Raw genomic sequence first — 15,752 nt, forward strand, 5'->3', positions numbered from 1 at the left:
ACTTTAATTTTGGTTTATGAGCTTATATCATAATTCTAATAAACACACAACCAAGTTTAAGATAATTTCATTGTATATATTTTAAAATTTATAAAAAAACATTTTTTCTAAAATTGACTGGTTAAAATATAGATTCAAATTATGGTCTATTTCGACCATATTAAAATTAATAATATGTTATTTAAAAAGGTGATCATTTGAGCGCAATGAAACATATAGTTGTGAATTTTAAGACATATTTGACATATTGCACACTTTTGTTTGGTACAAATATTATATCAAGTATATATATTTATTATTTAAATGTATAATTAAATTAAACTCACCAGAACAACACAAGCCTTCTATCTGACATACTAATGTGCTTCTAAGAGATGACTTGTTCTTCAAAAGAATGTGCTGAAAGCCAGGAAGTATCCTTAAAATATCTTTAGAGCAAATGTATACTGTCGCCTCGCTCTTGTTGAAATTTGTCCATTCTCCAGAAGACAGTGGAAGAAGCTCCAGTCCATGTACCAACTCATATTGGCTCTCCGATAAGATATATTCTAAAATATCCATTTTGTTTTCACATGTTATTTTTCTGTAACCATTGTTCTTATGAAGGTATGTTGTGAGCACTTCTGGAGTAAGATCCTGAACCTGAGGATAATAAATTCGTAAAGTTTCAAAAAGCCCTTTTGGAATGTCTACGTATTTCTTTCCTACAGAAGTGAGACAGTGCTTGATGGCATCTTTGACGTGTTGGTGTTCAAAAGGTAGGTTCCTTAAAGTTGCAAAACATGCATCATTCAGTCGTATCCAAGTGTTAACATTGCCACTGTACAAAAACGGTTGTGTTTTAATATTCCTAAACAATGTATATTCAAGTTTAGCCCATGTTTTATGTGTTTTTGATGAATCAGGCAGACATGCATACACATGGTGAATTGAATCAGATACATTTTCACAACCAATCGACCTTTGTATCAATGAGTTTACAAGGATCTGATAAGCAAGAGGAATGGCTTCACAAATAAGATATTTGTTCCATAAAATTGACTTGTCATCAATTCTTTTATCTCTTTGCTCCTCGGTTTCTAGCTTTAAGTGGTGTCGATTCTGACTGAGGGCAAAGAATCCATTTACATGCACTGGTAGTCCGGTAAGACGTGATCCCTCTTTCGGCAATGGTAGAAAGGCAAACACATGCCCTTCAAAAGTACGCTTCTTAGATTCAAGTGGAGCCGCAACTCCTACATATGGACTGTAACAGAAATTCTCATCGTGTATTAGTTTTTGAAAATTCAAGTTGGAACTGCTACCAACATAATAGTTCACAACCATCCATTTAGATATGTTAGACTTTCCATTCTTTAATATATTTATTGATATCTGTACATCATTCCATATATCTTTCTCTTGATAAGCTGAATTTAGTTTTTTTACTTTTTCTTTAAATTCAAATCTGTTTTTACGGACGCTTCCATTTGTATCATGTAGTTCTATTTTAACAATTTCTGAAATAGGATTTTCGTTTCTACGTGTATATATATTTATACTTTCTAAATTCCTCAGGAAGAGTAAGATAGAAGACGCCTCTAGCTGTAATCCTTCGAACAGGTCCATAACTTTTTCCTCATCATATAATGTTTCTGACACCTCTGAACAGTACTGGCGGAGTGGGAACCAAAACAATGTACCTTCATAATAACCATTGGCAACTATTCCTGGTTTGATTCCAAACGCTCCGTCAAATGCTTCCCAAAATGCCTCAGCATTCAGACCATGCTTTTCAAGGGTTCCAATTCGGGATAAATTAACCATTGCGTTTATTTGGTTTGAAGGTTGCTGTGGATCTATCATTAAAATTTTGCTGCCGCTAATAACACAGGGATAATCTGAAAATTATTCAATCGGAATGTGGTGTGTGTTGACGCTACGTGACTTTTTATATTAAGAATTATCGCTGAATGCAATTTATACCCAAACTTTTGTTAGAATCTGACTTTTATAAGTAGAAAGGGGAGACCATAACAGTATAACACACGTACAAAAGTCTCTAAAAAAAATCAGAACTCCGCGATACGGATATGTCGTCTTGTCAACAGTACAGCTGTCAGTTGAGCATTTTCTTCTTTAATAAACCTTATTTATATACACTGCTCTTGCCATATATAAGTACCTTTAACTTTTTTGAATCGATTGTAACAATATTACATCAGGATTAATAACACAGTTATATAATCAAAAATAAAAAAACTAATGGAAACGTTTTTCACTGACAGATTAATTGGAAAACTCTGTGCACTGCATTTCAGGCCAATGAAGAGAGGTTGCAGTCAATCAACTTATAGTGACCAAGTTATGTTCTGGACACACCTATTATGTATGGAAATTAACAAAGGGCAATTACTCAAAAATTATGAAGTGTAGAGTACAAGTTCTTGTACACTGCACCTCTCAATGAGACCCATAACCCTATGAAGTTTCAAGTCCATAGCTTTTATAGTTTAGGAGAAATGTCCCAGACAAAAAATAAAGACTGTATGAAAATTATCAAAGGACAATAACTCATTGTGCAAGTAGCTATTAAGTATGAAAATTAACAAAAGACAATAACTAAAAAAATCAAAATGTACTGAGTACTGGTTTTTATGCAATGCACTTTTTCTCATTGAGATCTATCATCCTATGAAGTTTCAAGTCCGTAGCTTTTATACTTTAGGAATAATGGCCTGGACAAAAATAAAGAATAAAAATTAAGAAAGGGCAATAACTAAAATGATAAGAAGTACAGAATAACGATTACTAAGTTATGTTCAGGACAAACCTAAGGGGACGCCATCACCGACCGACGCCGACACCGCCGACAAAAGTAGCCCAATATGTCGCCTTTTTCAATGCGACACAAACACAGCCTGGTACAGATAAACATGGAGGCATATTTCCAGATAAACAGTTTAATAGAACTAATTATATATCCCTTAACAACCCTGCGATACGATAAAAACAACAAAAACTTCTCAGATAAATGTATTTCATATTAAGTGGTTATCTAAAATAATTTTCAGTTATTAGTTCTATAACCGATAAATGTGCGTTGTACAGACTCAATCAAACCGAGTCTGCAATTCTTATGTTATTTTTTTGTGATTAATGCTTCCAAGGGATCACTTTGTTTCCAGAATTTTTTACTACAATATATATATACATATAGTTCTTTTCATCTTCAGACAAAAGAAAAAGTTTTGAAGTCGCCAACGGCCCGTACTGTCTCGGTGTGATAAAAACAGACAAAAGCTTTTACAAATAAAGAGATAACAATTTTATACTTAACTTAAGTATTGCACCTATTGGCAGGTTTTAATACATTTTAACAGAAAACATACATGTATCTTTTTAACCAGATTAAATATCTCTTTTCTATATTATTTACACAACTATTGAGTATTAATATGCCTAAAGTTATATACCACCATAAATAATAATATCAGTTGTGTCGTCTTAAACGTAAAAGCACTAAAATAGTCAAGAACTTTTCCTTATTTCTAATTGATTTACTTCGGAGGAAGAAGAAAACATAATTTTCTCGTGCAAAATATAATTAAAAGGTCATTTACAGATCAAGGTCATACTTTAAAGATTCAACTTGCTTAAATTGTCATAAATCTCATTTTGTCCAAGTTTGACTAAAATATATGTCAATCAAAATTATTTATGACAAATTAGCAGGACAAAAGCAACAGATTGGCAACGGGGACACCATTGTTGTAGCAATAGCTCGAACTATTTTCTTCAAAACTATTAGAGCTAAAAATAAGAAAGTTATAGAAATGGACGAAACCACGTAACACGAGGAACATAGTGACCCTTATTCGCTCACCCGAGTATACGGTACACATAAACAAGATATCATTATTATTGGTATTGATGGGCGAATAGCCATTTCCAAAACAGGTAAACTGTTGAAATGGTGTCGTGATTTAAATGTTATTATGTTTCAGCATACTAGTAGCAATGTTCTTTATTTCCACTAAAAGGATCTGCGCAATGTTTTTATAATCACAACTCTAAATTAAATTCAAATTTGTTTAGCAAAAGGGATGTTTGTTTAAGGGTTATAAAATTTGAGATTGTTGAGCACATTGTAATAAGTTAAGCATACTAGTTAAGAAATTTTAAGTATACAACCTTTATTTTCTGTTTAACCAAACTAAGGAAAATCTGATATTTTTACAAAATAAAAGTTCAGTATCGTGCTTCCCCTTTCAAATTGTAAAGAAAAATAATACAAAAACCTTCAATTTTTTAAAGATAAAATTATGTTTCTCTTTCACACTTTAATCCATATTGGTGTAGGGGTTGGGGAGGAGATATTCTTTAACAAAAAATGTAGCGACGGACGACAGACAACAGGCTAATGACACAAGGGTATCACAATAGCTTACCGTGAGCACGTTGTGCTAAGGAAAGTTAAACTTTTCAATTAAAAGAGGAAAAATTGTGCCTGCTGAGCTTACTTGATTGTGTTTATATTTAGTTCCAAGTGAATATTTTATGGCATAGTTTCTAAGATTTTAAGTTAAAAGTAAATTTTAGCATACATTTTAGTTAAAAGGGGGCATTACTATATTAATTAACAATAAAGACTTGATACGCTTGCGACCCTTTGAGTTTATATCAAAGTCTGAGTGAACTAAAGCGTAGGAACACCGGTCTTAAGTGCAACACATCATAAATTTATGATAATTTCATATGTGAAATAAAAAAATAAAATCATTTCATGCATATAAGTTTCAGAGCAGACAAGACCATCTCTGCCTATATGTATATTAACATAAAAAATGACAAAGTTTGAACCCCCACAGTGACCTTGACCTAAGTCATAGAAACCAGAGTCTTGTTCGTGACTGACACACCATACATCTATGGTTATTTAAAATGTGAAAGAAAATTAAAATCCTTTCATGCATACTGAAGTTTCAGAGCAGACACGACCACCACCATCTATATTTATATAACATAAAAAATGACAAAGTTTGAACCTCCACAGTGACCTTGACCTAAGTGGTAGAAACCCGAGTCTTGATCGTGACACACCATATATCTATTGTTATTTTATATGTGAAAAAAAATTAAAATCCTTTAATGCATACTTAAGTTTCAGAACGGACACAACCACCACCATCTATATTTATATAACATAAAAATGACAAACTTTAACCTCCACAGCATCCTTGACCTTAGCGGTAGAAACCTGAATCTTGTTCACGACACACCATACATCTATAGTTATTTCATATGTGAAAGAAAAATTACCTTGTTATGCATACTGAAGTTTCAGAGCGGACATTACCACCTCCTTCTATATTTTTATAACCTAAAAAATGACAAAGTTTGAACCCTCACAATGACCTAGACCTTACTTGTAGAAACTAGAGTCTTGTTCGCGACACACCATACATCTATGGTTATTTCATATATGAAAGAAAAATTAAAATCCTTTCATGCATACTGAAGTTTCAGAGCGGACACGACCACCACCTTCTATATTTATATAACATAAAAAATGACAAAGTTTGAACCCCCACAGTGACCTTGACCTTAGTGGTAGAAACCCGAGTCTTGTTCGCGACACACCATACATCTATGGTTATTTCATATGTGAAAAAAATTACAATCCTTCCATGCATACTGAAGTTTCAGAGCGGACACGACCACCACCTTCTATATTTATATAACATAAAAAATGACAAAGTTTGAACCCCCACAGTGACCTTGACCTTAGTCGTAGAAACCCGAGTCTTGTTCGCGACACACCATACATCTATGGTTTATTCATATATGAAAGAAAAATTAAAATCCTTTCATGCATACTGAAGTTTCAGAGCGGACACGACCACCACTGTCTATATGTATAAAGCGGGACGGACTGACGGACTGACTGACAGACGGACGGTTCGATTTTAATATGCCACCCTTCGGGGGCATAATAAAAATCTATTCTGGTTCGATAGATATATAGTAAATGTCAAGAGAATGACATTTTATGTACAAATGCAAACCATGCCTGATGATCTTGCTTCTGACCTGTCACACATTTAAATATTCGAAAAATACCTGATCTTGTGTAAGCAATATTTATTTATATATGTTCGAATATAAAAACGTATACTTAGTATACGACTATTATGCACATGTTCCATAAAAGCCTTTGATAGATCACCTGCTCAATAAAAGCATCGTTTGATCGTTTAAACGAAATGATTTTCACAAAAAAGAAACGAATGGAATTTCAAATGCTTCGTTGAAAAGTTTCGTTCAAAACAAATTGATTTTCAATTTCAATCGTTTCAAAGTCGGTTAAATTCGTGAAAAAGACCAACTTTTGTAAACTACCATAACCAATGCTAGAGACAAAAAAGTCTCAAGGTATAATAGCTTAACAAAAAAGACTAAACTGTTCTTTTTCTATGTAAGTCTTTACAAAATATGTGACGACAGGGTTGGGGCAAATTTTGAATTCAGTTTCATGATTTATATTTATTGACATCTTAAAGGCTCACAAGGTGATGTTACTTGCTTAATGTATAAGATCTAGGTATGTAAAAAAAGACAAGTTTATGCCAACTAAGCTCTGGTCGTTTCTAAGAAGAAGTGGTTAAATATATATTTACAATAGAAATTTATTTGTTCACACTGACTCTATAAGCGGGGCCAGTTTGGGCCCGAATGGAATGACTGGTATGAATATTCTGTAAAAGTTTGCGGCATTTGGGCATTGTTGTTTCGGAGAAAAAAAGATTTTCTTAAATTAGTCAATATAAATTGAGTGAACCTTAGGGCCGGACGAATTGTGATCCAATAGGTATGATTTATATATCTAACCTTTGTAGGTAATTCAGAATGATGTTACATGCCAAATATCATAGCTCTTGTCATTGAAGTTTCAGTAAAGAAGTTTTTTTAACATTTATACAAATTTATGCAAACTAAGTAATACCAGGACAGGAACATTTTGACTTAAAGAGCATGAATTATATAACTTATCTATTGGTCTAATGCAACTGGCCGAATAACGAACACCGCCCTGACGCTATGTCTGCCTCGAATGGGTTCAAAATCAGAAATGATATTGAATATGTAATACATTATAATCATATCAGCGAGGATGTTAATTGTTAATGTTTATGTTGATCTTTAAATAAATACCTGTGATATGGAACACGGACTTGAAGCCTAGACCAAATCTGCCAACTTTCAGAGGATCATCTTCCTTCACACTGCTATATATCATACGAATACCATCCCAATCTTTCTCTGTGAATATCGCATTATTTGCGACACAAAGAGCTGGACCCTGTGTTTCAAATGAATCAGCTAGATAATTATGTGTTAGTAAAATCATATCTAAAAAAACAAAAACATAAGCTACTAAATGTTTAATATATACACCGACATAAACAAACCAAGACAGCAACAAATGGCAAAAGTTTCAGTAAAACGGGTTTTCATGTTTCATACCATCAAGCAAGAGTGACAATTTCGATTCAAACCTAGAACTGGCTCTATAATATTATTTGAAATCATTGGCTAGTAAGAAAAATCAATAAATGCCGTGAAAGTCATTGGTTGCTAAGAAAGACCGATGACTTATTCACTGGTTGCTATGGAGAGTCAAAGACTACTAAGGAGCTGGGAGTATAAGGAAGCCCAATGATTGGTATGCATGCAACTGGTTGCTATATTTAGTCTATGGCTGTCTTGGTAGTCACTGATAACTTAAGAAAGTTGCTTTTTAAAATAAATAAATGATATGGAAGTCATTGGTTGTTGCTGTGAAAGTCACTAGCTGCTATGGAAATTTATAATCGCTAAGGAAGTTATTGCCTACTTTGGAAAGTAAATGAACGCTGTGGGAAGTCAGTGGTTGCTATATAACGTCAATGATTGCTATGGAGGTCACTTTGTGCTAAAAAGACAGTAAATGATTGATTTGTAACTCACAAATTGCTTGCCACTAAAGTCACACAATCCTATTGAAAAGCAATGGTTGCTATGGAAGACACTGATTGTAATTGAAAGTCATAGGTTGTTGCAAAGCAATAGTCAATGGTTAATTAATTGGTTATAAATGAAAAGTCAATAATTGCTATGAAAGTCAATGGTTGCTTAAGGAATTCACTGTTTGCTATGTTAAGACAATGGGTGTTATGGTTTCATTTCTTGATGGAAAGCCAATAGTTGCTATCGAGATCAACTGTGACTAAACATCGTCAAATGTTGCTCTTGATGTCACTTGTGCCTATTGAAACTCAATGATTGCTAAAAAAAGTCACTAGTTTCTATGGAATGTAAAAATTTACGAGAGTCGACAGTTGAGGCCATGGGAAGTCTCTAATTGCTATGAAAATCAATGGTTGTTAAGGTAGTGATTGGCTGCTTTGAAAATTCAACGGTTGCTACGAAAATCAACGTTTTGTAGGAAGGGTAAATAGTTGCTATTGAAGTCACTGGTTTCTACGGAAGTCCCTTGTTGCAATGGAAAGTCAATGATTGAAATGAAAGTCGTGAAGGGAGAATAGTTCCTATGAAAGAGGCTCGCATAATATGATTTTATTTAACTTGTAAAATAAATTTAGTACCAAACCTACACTCATTCAATATTCTCTATTTGTTTAATGTGTACAAGACAAATTTTTCATTTTGAATATCGCAATTTTCAAAAATAACATTTTTGAAGTACTTACTACATAAGAACAAGCCATGACCCCTTGAGCGTGGCAAACCTTAACCCCAGTCAGTCATATAACAAATATTTAAATTATTTTAAGATTAACTGTTGGTGTGTTTAATTTTACACAAGGCTGATTCCATATTAGCAAATATGCCCTGTTGAATTTAACTATTTAGATATTACTAAAACAGTTTTCTGAGTTTGCCAAATTATCTCGAAACGATACGAAACAGATGTTTTCAGAAAACATTAATATGCCCAATTGGCATACTAAACCAGTGGCTGAACGAAGATACTTGGATATTCTTGCTGTTACACCTATAACTTTTCATTGTCTTGTAAGTGTATGCTAGCTAAGGTATTCAAATGCCTGTATGTAGTATAAAACAAAACAAAACGGACTAAACAGGCTCGATCCACATACATTTTGCGTGTAAACGCTGCACTTCACCACGAAGATATTTCGACTTGTTATTTGCCTGTGTAAAACAGATGTAAGGACATTTTAGCCGCTTTCGTGACTTTGCTCAAAATACCACATTTATTTACCAGATAATGAGTGCAAAATGAGCATGTTAATATTTCAAGACAACAGCAAAACATAAAAACACAGCTTACCCTGAAAAATCTGTTATAGTTTTCATTTGTAGCACTCGTATGATTAATTTGTCTGGCATCATAGAGTATATTGATCTCAGTTGCCTCAGCATCCTCGGCATTCTGTATGAGTTCCTTTAAAAGGAAAGTGATAACCCATTTATCATAATCACACAATTACAAAACTTTTTGTGCTTGATAATACTGTAAAAATACCTTCCGTTTTATCACATAAGCAATAACTTTTTTCCAAGCCTAACTGCCTTCCGCCTTATCGTATGAGCAATGACTATTTTTAAGCCTAACTGCCTTCCGCCTTATCACATGAGCAATGACTATTTTTAAACCCTAACTGCCTTCCGCCTTATCACATGAAAAATTATTATTTTTCAAGCCAAACTGCCTTCCGTCTTATCACAGGAACAACTATTATTTTTCAAGCCTAACTGCCTTTCGCCTTTATCACATGAGCAATGACTATTTTCAGGCTTAACTACCTTCTGCTTAATTACATAAGCAACTACTATTTTCTCTACATATAAACCTAAACAATATCGTTAACAGATTTTTTATGGTCGGTATCAAACAGGGGGGAAATATGCGCATGCATGAATCACTGACTGAATTTTAACGGTTCTCAAACAAACGTCGAGAACACCAACATTTGGTGCGATAATGTGATAACAAACATTTTTTTCATCACTATATAATGATGACGCAAAATCAATCGAAAGAGAAATGCGCCGGTGTAATGTTGTAAAGTGACCCAATAGAAAAACAAGAACTGTCGGAGGACAGTAACGCTCGACTTTTCGAAAAGTTGTCACAAGGGTGTTTCATTGAGTAAAATAATGCTTACCTGTATGAATACATAAAATTGTCCGAAAAGGTACAAACCCTTCAGTAGTTATGGAGATGCCAGCTTACAAGCAAATATTTACATAGAATTTCTAAGTAGAGAAAGGGGCATAATTATGCATAAAAAGAAAATCAGAGTTATGGGACTTATGCAAATCATCTTCGATAATCACAGAGAGCAAGTGTGTGAAGTTTCAATCCATTCCCTTCAGTACTTATGGAGATACCAGCTTACACGCAAAAACTTAACCAAGAATTTCTAAGTCGAAAAAGGGGCATAATTATCTAAAAAAAGCAAATCAGAGTTAGTCTATCTATCTATCTATCTATCTATCTATCTATCTATCTATCTATCTATCTATCTATCTATCTATCTATCTATCTATCTATCTATCTATCTATCTATCTATCTATCTATCTATCTATCTATCTATCTATCTATCTATCTATCTATCTATCTATCTATCTATCTATCTATCTATCTATCTATCTATCTATCTATCTATCTATCTATCTATCTATCTATCTATCTATCTATCTATCTATCTATCTATCTATCTATCTATCTATCTATCTATCTATCTATCTATCTATCTATCTATCTATCTATCTATCTATCTATCTATCTATCTATCTATCTATCTATCTATCTATCTATCTATCTATCTATCTATCTATCTATCTATCTATCTATCTATCTATCTATCTATCTATCTATCTATCTATCTATCTATCTATCTATCTATCTATCTATCTATCTATCTATCTATCTATCTATCTATCTATCTATCTATCTATCTATCTATCTATCTATCTATCTATCTATCTATCTATCTATCTATCTATCTATCTATCTATCTATCTATCTATTATCTATCTATCTATCTATCTATCTATCTATCTATCTATCTATCTATCTATCTATCTATCTATCTATCTATCTATCTATCTATCTATCTATCTATCTATCTATCTATCTATCTATCTATCTATCTATCTATCTATCTATCTATCTATCTATCTATCTATCTATCTATCTATCTATCTATCTATCTATCTATCTATCTATCTATCTATCTATCTATCTATCTATCTATCTATCTATCTATCTATCTATCTATCTATCTATCTATCTATCTATCTATCTATCTAATCTAATCTAATCTAATCTAATCTAATCTAATCTATCTATCTATCTATCTATCTAACACCCTCTTTCGAGTATTATGTGCAGGCATGTGTCTGTGCGAGAGTTTAATACTGTACATGTATTTTTGGGTCAGAATTGATATAAAAGTTGATAGTTTTACTTAAGAAAAGAAAATTAGCAGCTAAAACAGATGAAAATAATATTTTTATTTTGTTGTTGTAGTACTAGTTGCAGCGTCTGGTACTGCTGCTGCTATAGCCAGGACAATATCTGACAAAACAACGGTAAAGCTAAGAGGTTTGTGTTAAGAATAAGCAACTATCTTATAAAAAGAAATTTAAGATATTAAATGTTTAAATTAAATGCAATCTTCCTTTCTGGTAGCTTTAAGAGTGTTCATTTTCAACGAGAACACAGAGTCTCGGTAAGGTGTGAGTTCAAAGCCCAGAGGAGGCATTCTTTTTTCTTTTCTTTTTTGTTTTCATCTAGTGTTCCATTTAGGCATACATGTATTTAAAACTAGCCGTGATCTGTTCCTACAAAATGTGGTAAAGTGTATCGACAATAAAAAAGCGGGCTCGACAATAAAAATCACTAGAAAGATAAAGGAAGTTTATTCAGGAAGTTAATATTGAGGTGTTGTTGAGATAACGTAAGGGTACACTAATCCTTACTATGATAAATACCCTAGACTTTGCGACAACCTTTTGTAAACATAACCGGTTTATTTATTGACATACTGCTAAGAGACATACGAATGTTGCTATTTTAAAATATATGTCCTGTAGTGCCAAAGAAATTACATCAAAGGTTTCAAGGGAATGATAATATATACTAGATAAAATATCAATTACACTTCTCAATTTGTAAATTTAATATTTCTTCACCGTAACAAAGACCGATTTATATGATTCTGTTTAAATGTCCCATTCTTTAAAATTGTACGTACATACAATATAGTAAAGCGAAGTTTGAGATACTTGCTGAATAAGACATTAAATGTTTGTCGCGCAAAGTAAGTTAAAGTTCGAACGATCTTATATACTATCAGAAGATAAATACCTACCAAATAACCATTACAATCTTTTCTAACGTGAAAGCTCTTTAAACTCAAATAAAATGCCAAATGAAAATTAATTGATTGGATCAGATTTCAAATTTAAGTCTACAGTGGCACTGGCCTATGACCTACAGACTTGAGAATTCATGAAATGATATGTGAGCTTTAAAATGAATTTGATCAGACTGAAATAATGTACAGTAAATGATCCTTAGAATATTGAACTTATATATTCTTTCAAATTAAAAATCAATATAACCGTGACTTTTGACCTTTATTCTAAACTTTTAAACACAGTTTTGTTATCAAATACCTGTTATCATCATATAAATATTTAAAGTTTGTGGGTTATACATAATTATTGAGCAGACACTTATATCAATAGCTTTAAATCACTTTAAATCTTACGGTCTGGTTTGTTAAACGTCGCACTAACACATCATAGGTCATATGGTGTCTTTTTGGCTTTACTTTACTGGTGAAGGAAAATCTCCGGTACCCTTTCGTGCATTATTTCAGACACGAACAGGCACTTGAATAGAACCACTCAGCTAGTTGTAAACTCCCTCACATGTACCCGAAACCCCTATCGGGGTTCAAAGCCACAGCGGTGAGAGGCAAGTGGTTCGAAGTCAACGACGATATCCACTCAGCCACGTACGCATTTTAAAATAATAATGCAGTTCTGAACAAACATAAAGATGGCAAAACCGACAAAAAGGAAAGCAACAGCATATACACACATGCATCTTCAAGATTAGATCGATGAAACATATATATTCAAAGTTAATTCTATAATGGCACATGTACATTCCAATTAAAATCCCAACACTTATTTACCTTCAGAATTTGACCACCATCCGGGTACTCTGAGAGTATACCTTTTAACTGTTTGATGAGTGGCGGTTGTCTCATAGGGGAGAAGCTTATACCTGGATCAAACATTCCGTCGCTTGATGGCTCTGAAAGTATTCAATTATTTTCATTATTACTTAAACCAAATAAGTGACATCAGTCTTTTGATTGACCAACTTTAAAAGAAAATAGCATTACCAATACATTATGAACGATATCTATAACATATTTAGTCAAATATAAAATTGAACACAAGTATGGCAAAATGTCAAGTTATTTTTTTTTTACCTATTCAATGCCAGATTAAACGTGGATGGGCATTATGCCACGGATGGGCATAATGTCAGTTAAAATAAGAAATAAACTTTTAGAGAAAAAAAGTAATAAATGATATTACTAGTTCAATACTTTTCTGGAAAAAAATGTGAAAAAGCTTAGAGTGTAATACAGATAGAAATCTAACTTACAAAGCAGAGGCATTTAGTGGGGGTTATACCATCCGTCTATTCCCAATTAAAATGCACGTTGGCACTCTACCAAGTGATTGATTAATCTTAAGTTTAAAACATCCTAGCTATATCTCGGGCTGGGTCCAAGGTTGCAAAAGATTGGTGCACAATGCACATTAGTCCAACAAATTTTACTGAGAGTTCCGATATTGAAGCTGATTTTTGTGTGAGCAAAATCTCCTTATAAAGCGAGATTCTGACAAGAAAAGCAAGAAATTGCATTTCTTTTTTCCAGTGTCACCACAGGTAAGATAACAGGCGCTAGCCGCACTATACCTGTATATAAAAACTATATACTATATAAAAAGAGTTTCAAAACACTTGCACGTCACCGTTGTAGTTTTGAATCCCGACATGGACTTTATATAGTAATTATCCAGCTAGCTTACGATACGTAGTTGTTCTACTCAGATGCCCGTTCAAACTTGAGATAATGCATAGAAGGGTACCTGATGTCTTTCTCCACCAGTAAAGCTGCAACGTCGCCATATAACCTTGACTGTGTTGAAGTAACGTAAAACCCAATCAAACAAACAAACAAACAAAATATATAAAGAATATTCTTTATGCATTATATAGTATAAGCGTTTATCTATTGTGTCTAGCACCTATATGGGTCAGATGTACAGATCTATTCCAAATGGCAGTTATTTTGTTTTTTTCCAATCTTAAAAATAAATTCCTAACCGAACTGATAGTGTAAACATTCAAACTGACACATTTTCAGAAGTTCATTCCGGTATCGCAACAAGACAAATGTAGCCCTCACATTTCATTGTCAAATTGTATTTTATCTTAATGAGCCGTTAGTTGAATGCACAATTCATAATACTACGCTTACAGAGCTTTAGCATTCTTGCGATGCCAGTTTTCCAAAACTGAGATATTTTCTCTAATAAAACTTGCTAGGAAATGGGCTGATTTGTAATAGAGTTTGCCAGCGTCCCCGGCCAAAGTGAGGCTGTTGGGTTTATTGTAAGCACAAACTAGTAACTATTTTATTTATTCATTTTTTTAAACTTTCATATATAGATCTTTCAGAAAAAAAGTCTTGATAAATGCTACATCTGCACATGCAACAATAAATTCATCAAAGAAATATTATTCCTGTGTGTGTGTGTGTGTGTGTGTGTGTGTGTGTGTGTGCGTGCGTGCGTGTGCGTCAAGAGAAATTATGATACATTTTCTTAATATGGTTGCTATAAGTGCTTATTTAAAAAACACTTGATGAATCAGTCAGACAGAAAGACGAAATCTGTTTTTTATTTTATATCCCTCTCCGCGGTGGCCAAAATTAATTAGGAATATCAAAATATTTTGACTTCATGCACATAAACAATGTTTTTTGAACAACAAAACTGAAACAATAAAAAGTTCTCTGACACGAATATGAAAATAAATTTGCTACTTACCCATTCTGTTAGTTGTCTTGTTTTGTTTATTTAGCAATCTCAAAGTATCTCCCTCTCTGGTTTTTACAATGTTAATACAAAATATTTAAATATTAAAAGGTAATATTTATCCACAAACTGCACAACGAACCATTTAAACTGCGCAGTAATAACACTACACTTAATACTGCGTAGATTAAAATATTACTTTATTTGTAATATAAACTCGTTTGTAATATAAAACTTATTCACAAGTTAAAATGGAATAGGAGTCTAGTTACATTTGAACTAACATGAACAATGCAAAACAGTTTAACCTGAATCATTGGCAATGTCAAATGGTTGGTTTTCCGAAAATGACCTGCAAATGATTTTTCAGAAATTAGACACGCATTGTACATAACACGTGATTGTTTTAAGAAAATAAATTTACACTGCCGATTAGATAATAGCCACAATGCTGTCTTCACTGTTTACATTCAGTTCGTGAAATTGAAATTATCTTTATCATTAAGTAATCGATTTTATAATTCCAATTTCAAAAGAGTTTGATGTGGTTATTTATTTGCTTTATATAAAAATCAATGTTACTAGGAGAAACATCACATGCAAT

The 15,752-nt window shown here is 32.9% G+C and overlaps 1 protein-coding gene across 1 annotated transcript in view; it reads right to left on the reverse strand.

Annotated features, from left to right (window-relative positions):
• The window catches only part of LOC132730188 (sacsin-like), a 32,850-nt gene extending 17,355 nt beyond the window's left edge, over window positions 1-15,495 (reverse strand). The window contains exons 1-5 of the mRNA XM_060716048.1: window positions 15,161-15,495; window positions 13,225-13,346; window positions 9,338-9,451; window positions 7,195-7,342; window positions 327-1,880 (exon numbers count right to left, since the gene is read on the reverse strand). Of these exons, the coding sequence (XP_060572031.1) occupies window positions 327-1,880; window positions 7,195-7,342; window positions 9,338-9,451; window positions 13,225-13,346; window positions 15,161-15,164 (1,942 nt within the window). The 5' untranslated portion in view covers window positions 15,165-15,495. The remainder of the gene's footprint in view (window positions 1-326; window positions 1,881-7,194; window positions 7,343-9,337; window positions 9,452-13,224; window positions 13,347-15,160) is intronic.
• Between the last annotated feature and the right edge of the window lie 257 nt (window positions 15,496-15,752).

This window comes from Ruditapes philippinarum, unplaced genomic scaffold, assembly GCF_026571515.1.
Source record: "Ruditapes philippinarum isolate M1 unplaced genomic scaffold, ASM2657151v2 ctg1513_1_1_1_1, whole genome shotgun sequence".
Classification (NCBI taxonomy): domain Eukaryota; kingdom Metazoa; phylum Mollusca; class Bivalvia; order Venerida; family Veneridae; genus Ruditapes; species Ruditapes philippinarum.